Here is a 21,759-nt window from a genome sequence, read left to right on the forward strand (position 1 = left end):
TTTTTGAGTCTGTCTTTGTCCCTATTGCCTGCCTGGTAAGTGTCTAACATACAGTAGGCATGTAAAAATATTTGTTAAATATGGTATAATCTTTCTAAGTTTGTGATCAACTACAAAGAGTCAAGTACCCATTGTGTGCATTAATAGAGAAGAATTCCTATCCTCTAGATCTGCTGAGAATTCCAAAACTAAACTCAGTGTGTACATCAGACATCAAACTGAGAAAATAAGATACAGGAGGAGACACAGAGCTGTCCTGCTTCCTCAACTTGCCCTCTTGCTAAGAGGTCCTCTTTGTTCTCCACTGCATTGCTGGGAATGGACAGCATCCCATCTGAAATGGATGCAAAAGCCCGTATTAAGCACAGCAGGCTCATCTCCCAGAGGGCTGCTGGTTCACAATTTCCCAGAGGCAGGGAGTAATTAAATAAATTATGAGTTCTGTTTGAAAAGGCCTTCTCTTCTTCCTCCTGTGGTGCTATAGTAAACTCTTATCCTAGAAATGTCACAGGATGCCTCCCAAAGAAGTGACTGTCGTGTAAAAGAGCATTTGGGAAAGTGTTGGGAAACAAGTTTGGCCTGAGGCAAAACACAGGTAGGCCACTTTCATTCATTCATATAGATTAGATAGATATGCATTGATCAATTACTATAAAATCTCTACCATCATGGATTTTGGAGTCAGCAAGGGAGAATAAGACATATATGCAAGTAGCTATAAGTGTAGAGTGGAATGAGAGAAACCAAATGAGATGAGGGTACAGCAGAGAGACAAATCACTTCTAGTTTGGCAGGGCCTGGAAGGGCTTCCTAGAAAAGGTGGTATTTGAACTAGGCCTTGAAGGATGGGTAGAATTTCAACATATAGACATGGGTTGGGCAAAAAGAGGGCATCACAGGGAAGGGTAGAGAAACAAGATGAGTAAAGGCATGAAGAGAAAAAGGACACAATGGGAAAATGCTCAGTAACTCCAGTTTAGCTAGAATGCATGGTATGAAAAGGGGAATCATGGGGGAGGCTAGGTGGCACAGTGAATAGAGCACCAGCCCTAGAGTCAGGAGGACCTGAGTTCAAATCCAGCCTCAGACACTTAACACAAAAAAAACTAGCTGTGTGACCTTGGGCAAGTCACTTATCCCCAAATGCCCTCCAAAAAGCAAAAAAAAAAAAAAACAAGAAAAGGGGAATCATGGAACATAAAGCTGGAAAGAGAAACTGGAACTATACTGTAGTACCTTGGAGATCTGAATGTATTCAAAATTTGGGGTGCATGTAAGTGTGTACGTGTTTGTGTGTGTGTTGGTCCATTCCTGTGGTGTCATCAATATATATAACTCCTACTATAGAAACTCCCTCTACCAATACTGACCAGCAACTACTGTGAAACTTAAGAGTCTTAGAGAGTTGAGAGTTACCTGGAACAGTAAGAGGTTAAGTGAATTACCCAGGGTCACACAGTCAGTATGTGATAGAGGCATTCCTCTTGACTCCAAGGTGAATCTTCTATCCCAGGCACTACAATGCTTCTCATTTTAGATTATACTCACCAAAATGCCATTGTTAAAAGACTCGTTGTGAAAGGCATCCATATATGGTGGTAAACTATACCCAGCCCTCACCACAGGCCATTTCTCTTTTTCCCTCATTTAAATTAACTTTGGGGTAAATTCCACATTCAACTGTAAAGCAGAGAACCAGTTTGTCTCTCAAGGATGATCAGGGAGTCATGTTGCTGAGTCCACAAGAGAAGGAAAAAGGATCTAACTTAAACAAGATATCCTAAGGATCATTAACACCAAACTGATGTCCAGTGTGAAGTTGTATAATCTCTCTCCTGGGTAGGGCAAAGGTGGTGTGAGTCTTAGAAGAAATCTCAATTCCTATCTGTTGGGGATGATTAGGTCTAATTGCAATGGCAGTTAGGTGAATCAGTAGACAGAATTCTGGTCCCAGAACCAGACGTTTTACTATTTACTAGTTTTGTGACCCTGGGCAAGTCACTCTGACTGCCTCAATTTCCACAACTATAAAAAAATTGAGATAATAAAAGCACCTGTCTCCCAGGGTTGTTGTAAGGATCAAAGGAGATATTTCTGAAACAGCTAGCAAACCTTAAATTGCTAAATAAATGCTCAATATTAATGGCTCCAGAGAGACATTGACTACTCAAGGTCCCCAAAAGCTCTAAGATATTAATAACAGACCACATAAGTATTTTAGCTCTGTTCAGGGCCACCCTTTCATTCTGGCATTTTGCTCACTCCTGGATTAAGCTTGACTAGAGAGAAGAGCCAGGGAATTATGAGTGTATCCTCCAAGATACTCTAGAATTCTACAAACAACTGTCTCAGGCCCAATATTTTAAACTTCATTTGCAGTGCCTTAATAACTGATTCATTTTACTCTTTCCATAGGAAGCTGTTTCATTCCCCTAAGGTTGATCTTGCTATTTTTCTCTTGCAGAATGTTGACTAAGAGGCAGCTAGGTGGCACAGTGAATAGAGCACCAGCCCTGGAGTCAGGAGGACTTGAGTTCAAATTTGGCCTCAGACACTTGACACAAAAACTAGCCATGTGACCTTGGGCAAGTCACTTAACCCAACTGCCCTCCAAAAAGCAAAAAAAAAGGATGTTGACTAAGAGATGGGGCCTTAGAGTTGACTTAAAACAAAGGACCACAATTTATGGTCCATTTGAGCTTAGTTGTTTTTTCTTTTGCACTTTTTGGAGGGGGGAAGGCAGGGCAATTGGGGCTAAGTGACTTGCACAAGGTCACACAGCTAGTAAGTGTTAAGTGTCTGAGGCCGGATTCGAACTTAGGTCCTCCTGACTCCAAGGCTGATGTTCTATTCACTGTGCCACCTAGCCGCCCCTGGTTTCTTTTTTTTTTTTTTTTTAAGAAAAGGCATCATCCTTGTCCCTCCTGAATCATGGAATGATAAACCTGGAAGTGGTCTCAAGATATCATAGGATTGGATATTTAGAGCTGGAAGACATCTCATTCAACTCCCTCATTTTAGAAATGAGGAAATTGAAGCCCAGGGAGGGGAAGTAACTTGACCAAGGTCACCCAGCAAATGGCAGAGCAAGGTCTGGAAGCCAGGTCCTCTGACTCCGAGGCCAGTTCCTTTTCCATTGAACCATGCTGCTTCTCCATCTAGAGCATCTAGTCCAAATCAGGTCTGGGAACTGATAGGGTACATCCTGTCAAACAAGATGGAGAAAGCATGAGCCAATGGAAAGAGCTCAAGGAAGGTAAAATCAGCTGAAGTAGGAAAAGGACATACACAATGAAAACAATGGAGAGGGATAGAGGGAAGAGTGACAGAGAGAGAGAGAGGGGAAGGGGGGAGAGAGAGGAGGAAGAGAGGGGGAGAGCAAAAGGGGAGAAGAGGGAGGAGAGAGGAAAAGAGGGATAAATTGGGGAAAAGATGGTAATGTAACATCTAAAGAGATGAGTACAAATTTTTCAAAAAAACTTTAAAAAAAGAAAAGATTCCTGGATTTGGAATCAGAGGTCCTGGGTTTGAATCCCAGTCCTACAATTAACTCCCCAGGCAGCCTTAGGTAAATCATTTATTTTCTCTGGGCCTCAGTTTCTTCATTGGTAAAATAGTGGTGTTAGACTAGGTAGATCACTTGGAACTGTCAAGTCATGATCCTATAGCAGAAAGGTACTAGACGCAAAGGAAATCTAGCTGTGTCTCCCAGGAATTCGATTAGATCTGATACATAAGAAGTACCTACTACAAAAAAAAGGCTGGGGATACAATGGTGAAACAGAATGTCTTCCCTCCCTTCGAGGAGCTTCCATTTTACCAAAGTGGGGTTGAGAAACTATGACTTGTTATTTGTTTTTAGAGTGGAAGGCAGGGTTATACAAGTGGATGTTTGCTCAAGGTAGTATAATAGAGAAACAGCTTGGGGGTAGCTAGGTGGCGCAGTGAATAGAGCATGGGCCCTAGAGTCAGGAGGACCTGAGTTCAAATCTAATCTCAGACACTTAACACAAAAACTAGCTGTGTGACCTTGGGCAAGTCACTTAACCCCAATTGCCCTCCAAAAAAAAAATAGAGAAACAGCAGCGTGGTCAGCTCAGAGTGTTTGCATATTTACAAGAAGGCCCTCCTTGAATTGTCCTGTCCCTAGAGACTGAAAAGAAGCTGGGAGGTACTGGGAATATCTCCCACTAGCAGGAGGTGAATGGAAACCCGGGGAGTAGAGGAAGGAATAAGCATTTATTAAGGGCCTACTATATGCCAGGCACAGCACTAAGTCATTTACAAATATTATCTTATTGGATCCTCGCAACAACCCTGAGAGATAGGTGCTGTTATGATTCCCATTTTACAGATGAGGAAACTGAGGCAAATAGAAGTTAAATGACTTGCCCAGGATCACACAGCTAATAAGTGTCTGAGGCTAGATTTGAACTCAGATCTTCCTGACTCCAGGCCTAGCGCTCTAACCACTGCATCACATTGTTACTATCAGTGGTAAAAGTAAAAAGAAATTAGGGGTTCCCATTTATCAAATGAAATGTTATAAGAAGCTTCAGGAATAAGAAGCAGGGATATTACTTTGGGGTCTTTGAGCTGCTTTAGGGCCCTAACTAGAAAAGAAAGGACTTCTAACAGTTTATAAGGAAAGAAGGATTTTCATCTTATAATAACTGATCCTTATATGGTACTTTTAAGTTTGTGAAGTGCATTACAAACATGATCTCATTTGATCTTCCCAACAACCCTGACATTTGGTGCTATCTCCATTTTACAGATTAGGAGACTGAGAGCCTCACAACTCTGTGAAGTAGGCATACCAGGTATTCCTGCCCCCATTTTATAGATGGGAAAACTGAGGTCCAAAGAGCCTCAAGAAAACTCTGGAAAGTAGATATAGGCCTGAGAATATTGATGTTACAGAAGAGAAAACTGAAATTGAGAGAGGAGAAATGACTAGCCCATGGTCACAAAGCTAGTCATTGTCAAAGGAGGAATTCAAACCCAGATCTCTCCTGACTCCAAATGCAGCGCTCTACCTACTATGAAGCAGTTCCTATCTGAAGCTTTTCCTCAGTTTCTCCATTGGGGAGGACTGCTATGACTTGGTTAGTAAGAGAGAGAAATCCTAAGCACCTTCTTGAAAAGACACAGTGGGAACAAGAACATTTATTTGTAAAATAAGTTAAAAGTTCATCAGGGTACCCTTTGACCCAGCAATACCACTACTAGGTCTGTATCCCAAAGAGATCATAAAAAGGGAAAAGGAACCCCATGCACAAAAAATATTTCTAGCAGCTCTTTTTGTGATGGCCAAGAATTGGAAATTGAGGGGATGCCCATCATTTGGGGAATGGCTGAACAAGTTGTGATATATGAATGCAATGGAATACTATTGTGCTATAAGAAATGAGGGGCAGGTAGATTTCAGAAAAACCTGGAAAGATTTGAATGAGCTGATGCTGATTGCACTGGGCAGAAGCAGGAGAACATTGTACACAGCAACAGCCACATTGTGCAATGACCAACTTTGATAGACTTAGCTCTTCTCAGCAATGCAATGATCCAAGACAATTCCAAAGACTCAAGATGGAAAATGCCATCCACATCCGGAAAAAAAACAAACCTTTGGAGTCTCAATACAAATCAAAGTATACTATTTTCACTTGGTTTGGGGTTTTTTTTCTTTCTCACGTTTTTCCCTTTTGTTCTGATTCTTCTTTCACAACATGACTAACGTGGAAATATGTTTAACATGATTGTACATGTATAATCTATATCAGATTGCTGCTGTCTTGGGGAGGGAGAAAAATTTAGAACTCAAAATTTTACAAAAATCAATGTTGAAAACCATCTTTACATGTAATTGGAAAAAATAAAATACTATTAAGTGCAAAAAAAAAACCCAGTACCTTGGGGTAATTTCTAAGAATTGAGAGCCATGCCTATTAGAGCTGCGAAGCACTTACAGGAATGACAAAGAGTTCTGCCTGATTTTTCAATAGCTAAAATTGGTAATTAGATTAAGCTATACTAGGAAAGAGAGCTTGTTCTTAGTAATTCATCTGTTAAAAAAGGAATGCAGATTTTCAAGGAAATAAACCATGTTATGGGCAGTAAGAGATGGACAGAAACCAGCATTATTGGATGAAATACTCACATCCATGAGAGCAGAGACCCCTTGAACAATAAAACATATTTGTTGTTATTGTATTTCCAGGGCCTGAAAGCACAGGATAATGCTTGGGCAGCAGAGTTTTGATTTGCAGGTAGGGTTTGCATCCTGGCTCTGAATTAACAGGCTGTAGGTTAGAAACATCCTGAGCCTCAGCTCCCTCATCTATAAAATCAGGGGGCTGGAATAGCTCCTCTCTGGATTCCCAGCCATCTCTAACATTGTACAATACTGTCACACCTCAAATGGACTTCCACAGTACTGCTTCCTCTTCATACCTGCCTGACCATTGCTTTTAAGTTTCTTTTGCTGGATCTTCATCCGGTTTATGCCCACTAACCATAGGTATCTTGCTCTAAACCAAAGGTTCTTAATCTGGAGTCAGTGAATTTTTTTTAACATTTTGATAACAATATTTCAGTATTACTAGTTTCCTTTGAAATCCTATGAATTGTATTTTATGAATTCAAAAACCCTCATCTGACAAGGAGTCCATGGACTTCACCAGACTGCCACAGGGGTCCAGGACATAAAAAAGCAATAAGAATATCTGCTCTATATTCTCTCCTTTGGTGACTTCCTCTATCATTTTGTGTTCTGCTATCATCCCACTCTAAAAGAGTTCCAGGTCCATAGACCCATGCCCAGTGAGTCCCCTGAACTTCAACCCCACATCTCCAAATTTCTGCTGGACAACTGCATACCATCTATCCCACCAGCACCTACCACTCGACTCATCCAAATGTGAAAATCATTTTCTCCACACTATCTGCCCCTTTCTATCAACCTTCCTGTTTTTGTTTATGGCACCACCATCCTCCTAGCCAACTCAGACTTGGAAGCTCAGAGACATCTTTTCTCTTTTCTCTTCCATACCCCTCGGTGTTCAAATAGACCCCAACTTCCACTGATCCTAACATCTCCACTCACATCTCTTCCCCTGCTCTCCATTTCTGCTGTGGATCAGGTCCTCCATTCCTCTTGCTAAACTATTAAAATAGCCCCTTAATTGGTCTCCTTGCCTCTAGTGTCTTTCCTCTCTAGGCCCGAGTCCACAAAATAATCTTCCTGATGCACAAGACACTCTTCCTCTCAAAATTCTTCAATGGTCCCCTATTGCCCATAGGAGAAAATAATATAAATTATTATATTAAGCTTATATTAAAATTATTATTAAGCTTATATTAAAATTATTAAAAATAATACAAATTATTATATTAAGCTTATAAAAAATAAGCTCATACCAACTGTTCAACCTTAGTTCATATGACCTTCCTAAATGCACTCTCCACTCTAGGGAAACCAAGCTACTGATTGTTCTCTGAACTCAACATCTCACATGCCTGGGACATTCCCCTTTCCCCATCTGCTTTTGTATTCTCAAGGCCTTAATCAGATGCCACCTCATCTGACAAGGCCTCCCAGATCTCCCAGCGGAAAGTCTTCTCTCCCTCCTCTAATGTCTCTCACACAGTTGGTATCTTTCTTTTGTCCTGTGTTTTATATACTTATCTATGCACATGGCATAGCCCTCTCATCGCCAGCAATATAAGAGCAGTTTCCTAAGGACAAAAATTGTGTGCCTCATTCTCTTTGCACCCCAATGTCCTGTGCATAGAATGCACTGTCATATTTATGTTAATCGAGTAATATTTATTTAATTGGATAGCCCAGTGTACTCCAGTAGCTCCTGTGAGCATCAAAAAAGACTGAAAATCTTGCAATGTATTCAATGTATTCTGGCAGAAGATAGAAAAATGTGCAGGGGTGGCTAGGTGGTGCAGTGAATAGAGAACCAGCCCTGGAGTCAGGAGGACCTGAGTTCAAATCCAGCCTCAGACACTAAACACACTTATTAGCCGTGTGACTTTGGGCAAGTCACTTAACCCCAATTGCCCTCCAAAAAAAGCAAAAAAAAAAAAAAAGAAATGTGCAGTTTATTTTCAAATAAAGCCATCTAAATAAAGTCCATCTAAATAATAAAGTCCATCTACAATGGTTTAGACTTTAAGAAAAAGTTTTGGCATTTAAAGGGCATACTGAAAAATTAGAAGAAAAATAGCTTGCATTTCTATAGTGCTTAGAAGTTTGGAAGCACTTTCTGTTTATTATGTAATTTGATCCTCCCCAGGTGAAGAAAGTACTATAAGTGCCCCCATTTTACAGATGGGAAAGCTGAAGTGATACGCCTAAGGTTGCACAGATAGTTAGCATCTGAGACAGGATTTCAACCCTAGTCTTGAACTTGGTACAGTCTGTCTCCAAGTGATGCCAGAAAAACAGTGATTTCCTATTATCAACCAGAGTTTATAACCTGTTGCAATATATAGCAGTCTCTCTTTTGAAGTGTGGGTGAGATTCTTATCCGAGATCACATTTTATAAACAGAGTTTATATTTTTCTGACTTTCAGGAAAGCATAACATTTCTAATTTCCTCTCCTTTACCCTTCAGGTAAAAAAAAGGCACATATCTTAGGGTAGAGAGAAATATTCATTTAAGCCTAATCTCCAAAGGCCAGTTCAGAAGATAATTTTATTATAAGAACATGGCCATTTTCTGTCATCTATTCCTGTAATTATAGGAATAAGTGATTACTAAGTATATTCAAAAGGGGAGAAATTCCAGGAAAATGGCTGTCCAACAGATTAGCTGCTGGAGTAGAAAGTTCTCTGGCTTATGAAGCCAGCTAAATGGGAAATGGTTGCAGCTCTAACACTCAAGATCTGGGTAAACATGGACCACAGTTTCCTCACCCTGCAAAACAAGGGGGTTGGAAAGCTACTTTCCCATGATCCCTAAGGCTTCTTCCAGTTCTACTGATTTGTGATGGAGCAAAGAAGGATTTAGAGTTAGAGGACATGGTTTCAAACCCTGGCTCTGCATGACCTTGAGCAAATTACTTTCTCCCTCTGGGCCTCATTTTCCTCATCTACAAAATAAGAGGGTTGAAAAAAATGACCTCCAAGAGCTACAAGCCTAACAGCTGACATTCAGATAATAATTCACCATTTACAAAGTACTTTACAAGCATTAACTCTTTAAAAAATAACTTTTAAAAAATATCTTCTGGGGCAGCTAGGTGGCACAGTGAATGGAGCACTGGCCCTGGAGTCAGGAGGACCTGAGTTCAAATCTGACCTCAGACACTTAACACAAAACTAGCCATGTGACCTTGGGCAAGTCACTTAACCCCAATTGCCCTACCTTCCCCCCTCCAAAAAGCAAAAAAAAATTTAAATTAAAAAAGAAATAAAAAATATCTTCTGTTTTTATGTCACCTTCACTTCCAAATATATCTCTTCCCCCTCCCCAAGCCAGTGAGACATCTCATAACTAGAATAAAAAATAAAGGGGAAAACCATTTCAGCAATTCATCAACACATCAGTCTGATAGTATATGTAATATTATCATACATAGCCTCTGTCCAACCACTTCCTTAGCAAATCAGAGGGAGAGAGGCAAATCTGCTCATCTCTTCTCCAGGGCCAAGCTTGATCATAATTAGTTTGGTTTTGTTTTCATTTATGCTGTTGTAGTTGTTGAGTATTATTTTCTTGGTTTATTTATATTTTCTTGGTTCTACTTACTTCATTCTTTATCAGTACATACAAGTCTTTCCAAATTTCTCTGAATTGTTTATATTTATTATAGTACATTATAGTATCTTATACATCTTATAGTATATTAAATCATGTACCATCATTTGCTTAGTCAAGTGCTTTGCATATTTAAAGATTTAGGAGCTAGTGAATTTAACTGGAGAGGGAGGTATCTTACTTTGTCTCTAGGTGTTTGTTACTCCCCAAAGTTATATTCATTAACTCCTAACCCTTTAAATATGCAAAGCACTTGACCAACATTAACTCCTTCAAATTTTAATACAGCCCTAAATTTTATGGTAGCTACCACAGAAATAAAGAATGCAGAGAAGCATGGAAAGAGTCACACAAAGTAGTACAGATATGACTGAGATTACAAGGGACTTCTCCCTGACTAGATAGAAAGTTTCCAATATGATAGAAAAAATTCCAATATGAATTGGAATTAAAATTGAAATCCTTCTCGTTCCAAGGTTAGCTCTCTATACTCTGAGCCTTACTGCTCCTCAATATTCCCATTTTATGGATGTTTAAATGAGGTTCAGAGGGGTAGAGTTACTTGCCCATGGAGACAAAGTCAGTATTAGAGATGAGATTCGAAATCAGGTCTTTCTCATTTCAAGTTCAACAAGCTTTTTGCTTACTCAATACCATTTATAATTTAGGGAATGACTTTGATATACCCTTACATACTTGATGCCAGAGATTTAATTCGCTAAACACTAGTCACTAGAAGGCTTTGTCATCCTTTGACACATAACAAGAAATATACTCAACTTGACAATGAAAACAATAGCATGACTTTTGTCATCAATAGTTGCAACCTAAAATGCAGCAATGACAATTCCAAAGATTTCATGGGATAGAATCTATGAGATTCAAATGCAAATGACAATTACCAATCTGAATGGTCCTCTTATGATGAAATGGCCAGGCTTATTATGGTCACTGGAAGCCAAAGAGGTGACCCGCTAAACAAATGGTTGGTTACAAAGGCAATCAAACATTACTATGTGATAAGAATAGACAAATTCGAGGAATTTAGGAAAACGTGGAACGTGAAGTCAAAAAACAGAGCCTTGAGGAGAGTATAAACAATGACAGCCATCATGTAAGTGAAACAATCACTTGAAAACAAAGTGAATTCATTTTGAATGACAAGAAATGGAAGAACAGTGAAAGAGAATATACCATGAACCAGATTTGCCACCTCTTGGCAGAGAGACAAGGGACAACAAGAGCAACATGGTGTATACGCCAGTAGTCGCAGCCATTATATCAAAGGAGAGTTCATTTGGGATAGACATGGGAGCAAGCCCTGAAACATGCCCTGAACCAAATGTGACACAAAAAGAGACAAGATGGAAAAAAAACTGAAAAAGTAAGCAAACGTTTAGCTTCCTATGGATAACCATCTCCACTGATCCCCATCGTTTGGAAAGATTACTGGTATACTGTACACATTTCAGGATCCTCCCCTATAAACTCAAATTCTAAACGAAGCCTTCAGCTTCTCCTTTCTTTTTTTTTCTTTTGGAGGGCAATTGGGGTTAAGTGACTTGCCCAAGGTCACACGGCTAGTTTTTGTGTTAAGTGTCTGAGGTCAGATTTGAACTCAGGTCCTCCTGACTCCAGGGCCGGTGCTCTACTCGCTGCGCCACCTAACCAGCCCTCAGCTTATCATTTCTAAGCAGTCCAGATGAAGACTACTGTACTCAGAGAGATATCCCAGGGCTGTTCCCATATATCACCTCTGCTCCTACTAATCTCTTCCACTTTCTCTAACTTTAGGAAGAATCTCACACCACAGAAGGGCTTTATAGCAGTTTGATGTTAGCATACATAGAAGAAGCTGTTACCAAATGAATGTGATATCTTGAAGTCAAAATATCTGGGTTCAAATCCCCCAGATGCTTATAAGCTATGTGACGGCCAACCTTTCTCACCCTTACTTTCCCCATTTGCAAAATGGGGGCACTAATAGCACCTTCCTAACAGGGGTTTTGTGGAGAAGCAAAAGAAATTATATATGCAAAATAAACTTTGGCAGAAAAATCAGCAATTATTTTCTCAAGTCCCTTCCCTTCTCTGGGCCTCAGTTTTCTCCTCTGTAAAATAAGGGTGATAGGACTAGATGGTCCCTAAGTTTTTTTTTTTTTAAGCCAAGAGTTCTTAATATTTTTGTGTCATGATCCACTGTTCGGGGATCTGACGAACCCTATAGAGACTCTTTCTCAGAATAAAGTTCTTTTAAAAATTGGAGAAAATGCTAAATTTGAGTTTGAGATTAGTGAAAATAAAGATGAAATTTTTCCCTTCCAAGCTGTGAATCCCCTGAAATCTATCCACGGGCCCCTGGGGATCTGTGGACCCTAAGTTAAAAACCCTTGATTTCAGTTCTAAATCCTTTGATCTCTGAGATAATAAGCAAAGAGAAATAAGCATCACTGATCACTCTTATCTGGTATCACAGAAAGGGGATAATTCTAAGCCTGCTGTGGCCTACAGTTTTATGTTGATGCTGAGGACAGTTCAGCACTGAAAACTCCTCCATTAATGCTGTGTTCAAACAACAGTGAGACTACAGGCCCTAAATGCCACTGATCTGCAAAGGAGAGAAGTATATTGATTCACAGTTGGGAAAGGTGAATGCTCCCAGGCCAAGAAAAAAAAGTCCTGTCTAGCCAGGGTAGGGAATCCTCTCTGTTTCATGTATAAAAACAGTAAGCTTGAACTCATCTTTTTCCTTCTAAGGATTCATCAAATGAGCCTTTTTTTGATAGAGGAAGCAGCACAGACATTTCCCTACTTTAGCTTAAAGTGGGGTTTGTAGCAGTAAAAAGGTAAGGGCTATTAGGTGACCTGGTATAAAGGGGAAGATGGACTGTGTCCTGTGTGCTTCCAGTTGTGACTCCCTTCTGAAATGGAAGAAATGTTGACCTATGCTAGCTGGTGGAACCATCTCTAACGAATGAGCAGTCGTTAACCCTGAAGCCTTCTCCCCCTTCCTCAGGTGAGATATTTTTAGGATTTGTGGAGTACCCAAGAGAGAGACACTTAAACAAAAACCCAAGGAACTTGGTCCCATAGGACAGGGCCTGAGCAAGATATCCACAGGACAATCCAATTCAGCAAGCATTTATTACGCACTCACTGTGTAGTAGATGAGAGAGCATGGTATAGTGGACCGAGGGCCAGTTTCAGAGTCAGAAGTCCTGGATTCAAGCTATGTCTCTGAAACACATAGGCTATTTGACCCTATGTAAGTCATTTCACCTCAATGCCCTGGGAAAACTTCTGAGATTATACATTAGAGACTTGCCCCCACCCCTCACTGTCACTGCTCACTGTGCCAAGTGCTGGTGATATCAAGACAAAAGAAAAAGCCAGCCCCTGCCCTCCAGGTACTTCCATTCGACTATGGAGATTGAACAGTAGAAAGAGGGTTGAAGTTGAAGGTAGAGGACCTGAGTTTGTATCCCGGCCTCAGCCAAATGAACTATCTACCTGGGTTTGTGTTTCAGAGGCTGTCAAAGAGAGAGTTGAACTAAATGAACTCAAAGGTGTCTGAGCTCTAAATCAATATGCATATAAAAACAGTTAAGTATACACATAGTTAGACTGAAGGAGAAGACATTAACAGTTGGCAGAATCCGAAAGCCTTTCCAGAGGAAATGAAGCAGAAGGTAAGCTTTGGAGGAAGCCAAGGATTCTAGCAGGGGACAGTGCATCCCAATCAGGGGGTGTTCAACTACCATTGCCAAGGACCACATCTTTGCCTTCCTTTGGATCCCCAACACTTAGCACAGCACCTGGCCCGCAGTGCTGAACGAATGCTTATTGACAGCAGTCCTGCGAGGTAGGTGCAATTAGTAGCCCTATTTCTCAGACTACGGAGGAAACAGGCTCAGAGTGGTGAAGAATCACTTAGGTTACTTCCTAAGTTCAGCATGTAAAGTGTCTGAGACAAGATTTGAACTCTGTACTTAAGTCTAGCGATCCAGTCCCAGTGCCAGCCAGTACATGTTTTACAATTCCCTTTCTGGATACAGAATGACATTCCAGATGAGGTTCTACATAAACCCGCTGTCCTCAGGACCTTTTTCTGAAGAGAATCAGCTCAGCCCTACAGTTTTGCCATGTCCTCTGAAATAGATGAAACCCTTTGGCATGGCTCCCAAGCAGGATGGGGGCAGAGTCAGTATGCAGCACACTTGGACTTGGAGCCAGATGATCTGGGTCGAAATCACAGCTCTGCCAATTTACTTACCCTTGTGCCCTTGGGCCAGTCTCATCAGTTGTGCCTAGTGTAAGGTGAGCTGATTACCTCCAGGATCAAATATAAACCCCTCTGTTTAGCATTTAAAGTACTTCCCTGTCTGGATCCTTACCACCTTTCCAGTCTTTTGACAAATTATTCCCCTGCACTCAGTCTAAGCGAGGCCACACGCTGGCCTGTGTGCTGTTCCTCAGCACCACACTCCATCTCCCACCTCCTTGCCTTTGTACCCACGTGTGGAAGGCTCTCCCTCCTGACCAGTGACTCCAAGAATTCTGGCTTTCTTTTAAGAATCAATCCAAGTGCCCCCTCCTATAGGAGTCTTTTACTTCTCTCTTCCAACCCCTATTGCCTTCCCTTCTAAGGCTAACTTCTACCTCCTCTACATGTATCTATATGGATAAATGAATCTGTATGTTGTCTTCTCCACTAGAATCCAAGTGCCTTGAGGGCAGAGACCATTTTCACCTTTCTCTGCATCCTCATTGCTTAGCACTGTGCCTGGTACACAGCAAGCACTTAATAAACGCTTGGTGATGGAGCCCAGTGGCCCCAGGACGCTTTCAAGTTCCTTCCATCTTCCCTAAGCTCCCTGAGCCTGGGAGTGGTACCAGAAGCTCCTGGGTGTCTCAGCAGCTCCAGCCCCGGCTGTACCTGTCCACTGTGTGTGTGATACTTGCATCACTGCTGGCTAGCGGCCAGCCCCACGGTCCCTAACACAGATGCCTAAACTACACTGAGCTGTTAGCAAGGGAGTTTACACACACGCACACACATGCACCCCCTTTGCCAAATCATCAGTCCAGCTGGCAAGTTGCAGGGTCAGTACCAAGCGGAGGGGCTCACGCCCTTTCTTCTCCTCCTCCGACAGTACCTGCCTCCCGGTCCCAGCCCAAGGAGCCTGCTCTGGACTGGTAATCCCTCCCACGTGTTTCTCCTGTCCTCCAGATTTGGGGAGCAGGGATCCCCAAGAAAATATGCAACTTCTTTGAGCGGAGGGGGGTGGCTGTGTCGCCCACGTGTTCTCTCTCTCTCTCGAGTAGTTCTACTACAGGGGAACCCAATGAAGGGGGTGCGCCGCAGGAGGCTCCGAGACTCGCTTCCAGCTGCTCTGACCCATTTAAGCCCGAGGAAGGGGGGGGGGGGGGGTGCTGCTTTGCCAGTCCCGCTGGACTGGCAGGACAGCAGGGGAGAGGCAGAAGAGGAGCGCTGCTGCATGGAGGAGCACGGTGGATAGAAGGGGAAGGAGAGCTTGGGGGTGTTAAGGGACAGGGGCGGAGGCAGGTCCCTTACTTTCAGTGATGGACTCGATGAGGGCCGCCGCTTGCAGCAGACAGTAGTAGCGCTCCATCTCCACCTCTGTTATCTTCATGCACTCGGGGGTCAGGGTCAGGGCCATGTCTGCTTGCACTGCAGCCAGGGTGGCAGCTGGCTTGGCTTGCCCGGCTGTGCTCTTGAAGAGGGGGCGGGCCTGGCGGGGGAACCGGTAAAAGGCTCAGGTGCGGCGGCGGTGGTTGCTGGGCCACTGCAGGGTGGTCCCCATCTTCCCCTGCCCCACCCCGTCTAGCTAGTCTTCCTCCTCCGGGAGTCGAGATCCTGGATCGCCCCCTCCCCTGCCTCTCTGCCTGCCTACCTGGTGCCTCTCTCAGCCCGCCCGTCAGTCCGCCCGCCTGGGCCGCAGCCGCCGCCGCCGCCGCCCCCGCGCCGCAGCCGCCTGCTCTGCTTCTGCCTCTGCCAGTGCCACTGCCACTGCCACAGCCGCCGCCTGCTCCTGCTGCCACCCGCGAGGGGCTGTCTATTGCTTGGCCCGGGTTCCTGGGCTGCGAGCAGGGAGCCGACTGGGAGGAGGAGGTGGCAGCTACGGAGTGGGCGGGGGTGAAGGATGCCCCTCCCCTAGCCCCGCCCCACGGGGTGGGGGGCCGGCTTCGCTCGTGTGAGGGTCAAGGCCAGCAAGGTTCGGCTCCCTCTGCGCTCCCCCCCCTCCCCCGCCCCGCATCTCCGCCACCGCCCGGCCCGGGAAACTTGAGCGGAGTTTGGGGCTCACGCCGCAGCTACTGCTGCTTTGGGCGGAGATGGCAGGACTCTGGCTACCGCCCTACTCCAGACTCCCCAGGGCTCCCCGCCCGTGTTGGGAGAGGAGAAGGGAGGAGGAGAGAGAGAAAAGGCGTGAGAAGGGAGTGTCCAGGGATGCCCCAGTGCACAGGGCTCCAGCTTCCCTCACCACTCCCCATTAGTGGTCCCTTCCTCCTCGGAGAGCCTTGAACATCAAATATATTCCATAACCAGCTTGCTGAGAAATCCACTCCTAGCCAAGGACCAGGTGCACCAGAATTGAGAGGCAGGACACAGGTTCTCGTCCTAACCCTAATTCTAACCAGGTTATACCTGGAGCAAATCACCTCACCTTTCTGGCCTTAGGTTTTTTCGCCTGTAAATGAGGAGGGGTGGACTAACTCTGATAGTCTCTAGTCCTAGATTCCATAACACCCACCGGCCCTGCAGAATCCTTCCTCTCCCCGTGACGCCACCATCAATCCACACCTGGAGATCAGGGTGCTGGAGGATTAAACTCTTTCCCTCAGTAAGCACTTTCTGGGAGTAGGAAGCCCAGGGGAAGTTCTCTAGTTCTTGAGGCAGGAGAAAAGGAAGCTGAGAAGCTAATATCCAAGCCCGTACCCTCCAACCATTGCTGACCAAAGGGCAGAACAAAGTCTGCCTGGTGACCTCTCCCTGGGACTTTTGAGCCATAAGGCTACCGTGGGGATGGGAGGCTGGGACAGGAAGAAAGGAACAGGGAGGGCGCTTAGATAGATAGATAGATAGATAGATAGATAGATAGATAGATAGATAGATAGATAGATAGATAGATAGATAGATAAACCCCAAACAGTGGAAGACATATGAATGAGGAGCAGCTTCTGTTTGGGGAGTAGGCGTAAGGACGGAGATAAAATTGTCCTAGTGGAAAGGGTTGATGGGATCCTATTTCACAAAGGATAGGGGGGAGGAGAGAGGAGTCTGGGCGATTAAGGGACTTGTCCAAGGTCACACAGGAAGTAGCATAGTTGGGATTCGAAACCAGGTGGTGTGACTCCAAATCCATTACTTCCCACCTTTACCACCCTGTGGCTTCAGATTGCCTTTGACAAGGGGGAGGAAAGGGGAGGGAGCTGAAATCGAGGCAGCTTTCATATAGGGATGCCTCCCAAACCTGGCATAAACTGTGAGGAACCCTTCTTTCTTCAACCTTTACCCTTTTAAATAATCTCTGTCAAGTTAGTGAACAGATGGTGTATAGGCCAACCTTTTCAAGTGTGTATTTTAATATCTCTCTGGGGGAGTCATTGATTGATGGCAAGAGAGGGGGGATGCAGGGGAAAACAGAAGCACAAGGGAGAGCAAAAATTTCATCTTTCTAATGAGTGTTGTAGTGGAAAGCCATTCTTCAGGGTCTCTTTTTCTGGTCCCTTATCTGGGCCTCAGTTTCCCCATTTGCCAAATAAAGGAATAGAATGGGATGGTCTCCTAAGGTTCCTTCTAGCCCAGACATTCTGTGTCAACGTGGGAAGTCATCAAAGCACTCTATTGCTCCTCCTTGCAACATGAACCTCAGTTGTCTTAGCAACCAACTCAAATGCTGACTCTTCCAGGAAGCCTTCCCAGCTTCCTCATCATTTCCGTTGAGGTCTTGTCTCCCTACTAGACTGAATTCAGTAGAGGCATGGGATAATAGATCTGGAGGCGGAAAGGGATTCCAGAGTCAAAGTTCAACACCCTCAAATGACAGAAGAGGAAACAGAGGCCCTGAGAGGGGAAGGAACTTTGGATCATTGCACTGGAAGGGACCCCCTTCATTTTGCAGAGGAAGAAATTGGAACCCAGAGAGGGAAAATGACTTATCTAAGGTTACATCCAAGTAGTAAGTAGCAAAGCTGGGATTGGAAGCCAGGTTCTCCTCCTCCAAATCCAGCTTTCCTTCTACTGCAGGACTCTGATCCCTAAGGAGAGTTTGGAGCATGGCATCTACAGTCTTTAGAGTTCCCCCAGCACCCCCAAAGGACTCTGTACAAGTAGACTTGTGATAAATGTTTGATGAATGAATGAATGGACTCACGCATGAAAGAAACCTGCACCACCTCTTGCCCAACCATTCAGACTCCTTATCATTGAGACTTCCTTCGATGCTTCAGTTACTTGAAAATGAAATAAACATAGGGCCATAAAGCAGATGAGATCCTCCGGGCAGCAACCCTTAGCAAACTATCTAATGGATTTGCTAAAAGTGCTTCTCATGATACATCTCTGCCTTCCATCATATGGCCCAAGAGAAGGACACAATTGAGTCTCTGTAATCCTACAAAAGCTTCCGATTTTGAAATGGACCTTCAATCTTTATGGTCTCTACTTTGGGTTATTAGTCTCCTAGCCTCTTTCCTTGGATACAAATTTATCCTGGCCTCAAAATTTTACATAAAAATATACAGACCACTTAACACGGGTACAAAGCTCTCTTTTCAGGTCGCTAATTTACATTTCATAAATAGCTGTCACAGAAACTGTGGTTTATGGGATGCAATGAGAAAAGAGGTTCAAGCTTGAAAAGGCTTTCGAGAAAAGCGTTATTACTGAAGTATGTAGGTCATAGTCCCTGAGCAGAGTTTGTTAGAGAAAAAATATTACAGAGGAGAGTTGCCAAAAGCCGGGCTTATATGGGCTCCGTTAGCATGTAGGGTGCTTTGAGCAAACACAATTTAATGACTACTACCTAGTACACACGCTTATGGATTCAAATACCAGCCGCTGAATCCTTAGGTCCCTGGTCTATGACTCCTTTCTCATTAGAGACAATCTGGCTTTAAGAAATCATGGAACTGGCTTTTTCCCACCTTACACTTGGCAGAGAGTCAGGGTGGCAGAGTGAAGCTACAGGACAGATTCTTAACCTGAGATCCATGAACTTAAGTATATATAGATTTAGATATATACACATAAGTGTGTATATGTATACACATATACATATGTACATACATACATATATATATATATTAGTATATATTATATATAATTCAATTTGATCAGCTTCCTTGGTCTTGCTATGTATTTTATGCATTTAAAAACAATGTTCTGAGGTCCATAGGCTTCTCTAGATTGCCCAAAGGGTCCAGAACACAAAAATAGCTAATAATACCTGTGCTAGAGTATTGGACTTGGAATCAGGAAGACCTGAGTTTGAATTCCCTCCTTATCTCCATGTCCTAGAATCCTTGGCTTCAAAACTCAGCACAAAAGCTACCTTCTGCAAGAGACCTTTCTTGGTCTCCTGCAGAGACTTCTCTAAGATTACCTTACATCTGCTCTGTATGTATCTTGTATGTACACACACATAGGTATGTGTAAATGTGTGTATAAATATATGTGAGAATGTCTGTACACACACACACACACACACACACATGCTTTCTCCTCCATTAGAATGTAAGCTCCTTGAAGGCAAGGACTATTTTTACCCTTTTTTGTACCAAGTACTTAGAATGATACCTGCCACATAGAAAGTGCTTACTAACTGCTTGTTGATTGATTGAATGTAAGCTCCTTGAGGGCAGAGACTCTTCCATTTTTCTCTTGGTATCTCCAGTTTTTAGCACAATATGTCCATAATAGGCACTCATCAAATGCTTATGCTAATTGACTTAAATCTTGCCTCTGACATTAGCTGTTTGTCCCTGGATAAACCATTAACCTCTTTGTACCTCAATCAACTTCCTAAGAAGACTCTGCTCATTTTTTTTTTTTTTTGCTTTTTGGAGGGCAATTGAAGTTAAGTGACTTGCCCAAGGTCACACGGCTAGTTTTTGTGTTAAGTATCTGAGGCCAGATTTGAACTCAGGTCCTCCTAACTCCAGAGCCGGTGCTCTATTCACTCCACCACCTAGCCACCCCAACTCTACTAAATTTTAATGAGTTATCTGCATCCTTCTGGAATTCCCCTAACTCTCGATTGTTTTATCACTGCCCTTTTTTTAAGGGTAGGATCATAAGATCAAACAATCAAAAAGTATTTATTTGGTAAGTTATGTTCCAGGCACCATGCTAAGCTCTAGGAATACTTTTCTAGCAGGGAAACAAACTGGAAGAGACCTTAGAGCTTAAATAGTTCAACCAAGATGAGGAAACTGAGGTTCAATGCCTTGCCCAAGGTCAGATGGGTAGTAAATGGCAGACATGAAATTTGAAGCCACTTCTTAGCAGTCCTAGATTTTTCAGGGATAAAGAAAAAAAATATATGGCTTTATTTTGCTGCCAGTGACATCATTACAATGATGTTTTATGTGTAAGGACTGGCATAACACATGTTATCAGGGACATGTATGACTGGAAATAGATGTGGACTAGTCATGTGTCATGAGAGAGAGATAAGAAGTAGACACACCCCCCAGTGTCCTAGTGGCATCCATGAAATATTAAAATAACAAGAGGAATGCCTCCAGCCCCGTAGGGTGACTCCTCCAAAGAACATTTCTTAAAAGCTTGGATGAGAAGGCATGAATGCTTTGTCATTCTTCATGGTGATAGGAGTACATGAACCTTAGTTTCTTTAAAGGCTGGACTCATATACCACTTCTCATGGGAAAGCCATTCTTTGACCCCTATTTGTCATTATTCCCTCCCATCTCCAGCAATCACATCCATACTTATCTATTTATATGCTGTATTCCCCCTTTCTCTGGCAGAATATAAGCCCCTTGCTGGAAAGGACTATTTTTGTTTTGTTCTTGTATCTCCAGGACAGGACCTCATTTGGAATAGGTGCTCTGGATTAATTTGAACCAATGAGATCATGGGTCCATTTAAATATTGAGGTATTAACAATAATAACTCACATTCATATAGCACTTTACAAAGTGCCTTACATGTTATCTCATATTATTCTCACAATAACCCTGTGACATAGATACTCATAGTCAGACAACTGAGGTTGAGAGGGATTAAGGGCTTTTCACTTAAGGGTCACACAGCCATTAAGAATATGAGGTAGAATCCAAACTCAAAAGTCACTGACTTTGGATCATTCACTGTATCTACTACCCAGAACATTATCCTTTGCATGTCCTCCATGTTCAAATCTACTCAAGACTGAAATCTACTGTAGTTTCCTCCTTATGCTGTCCTCAGAGTCAGCACTATGAGAACTTATTGACAGAAATCCTTTAGTAGGAGACCCTTTAATACCTCCCTGCCTGTGCCCCTGGGATGAGGTCCAAAACTCTTTTGCAGTGTTCTACTCTATTTACATGAATCAGCAAGCAGAGTTGGTGAAGAACTTATGAGGAGCTGTGAAGAGGGCTCCATGAACGATGAAGAAGGGGACCATAATTCAGAAAGCATCTCAGCACAAAGAAACTCGATTGTTTCTCCTAGGTCCTTATTCCCATTGCATTAAAGACAAGCTACAGAGCTCAAGAGTTCTGGGCATAAGAATGAAGTCAAAGGAAGTAGAGATCGTGGAGGTCGGCCATCAAAGAATGGAACAATAAGGAAACTTCTTTCACTTTTCTTTATGACCTATCCCCCATCTTTTTTTGTTTTGTTTCATTGATGTCTTCTGTTTGACATCATAGTCATTTCTAAATATAGCCCACCCTACACCCTTCCCTTGTAAAAAAGAAAAACAGCTTCACAAAGCCAACAGATACATCTACAAC

The 21,759-nt window shown here is 42.9% G+C and overlaps 1 protein-coding gene across 1 annotated transcript in view; it reads right to left on the bottom strand.

Moving 5' to 3' along the window:
• Positions 1–15,455, bottom strand: part of MCF2 (MCF.2 cell line derived transforming sequence) — a 145,439-nt gene extending 129,984 nt beyond the window's left edge. Inside the window, exon 1 of the mRNA XM_069074165.1 lies at positions 15,350–15,455. Within this exon, the coding sequence (XP_068930266.1) occupies positions 15,350–15,455 (106 nt within the window). The remainder of the gene's footprint in view (positions 1–15,349) is intronic.
• Positions 15,456–21,759: the final 6,304 nt, after the last annotated feature.

Source organism: Petaurus breviceps, unplaced genomic scaffold (assembly GCF_028583685.1).
Source record: "Petaurus breviceps papuanus isolate PSGF00001 unplaced genomic scaffold, PetGlider_PUasm1.0 90881, whole genome shotgun sequence".
NCBI lineage: Eukaryota > Metazoa > Chordata > Mammalia > Diprotodontia > Petauridae > Petaurus > Petaurus breviceps.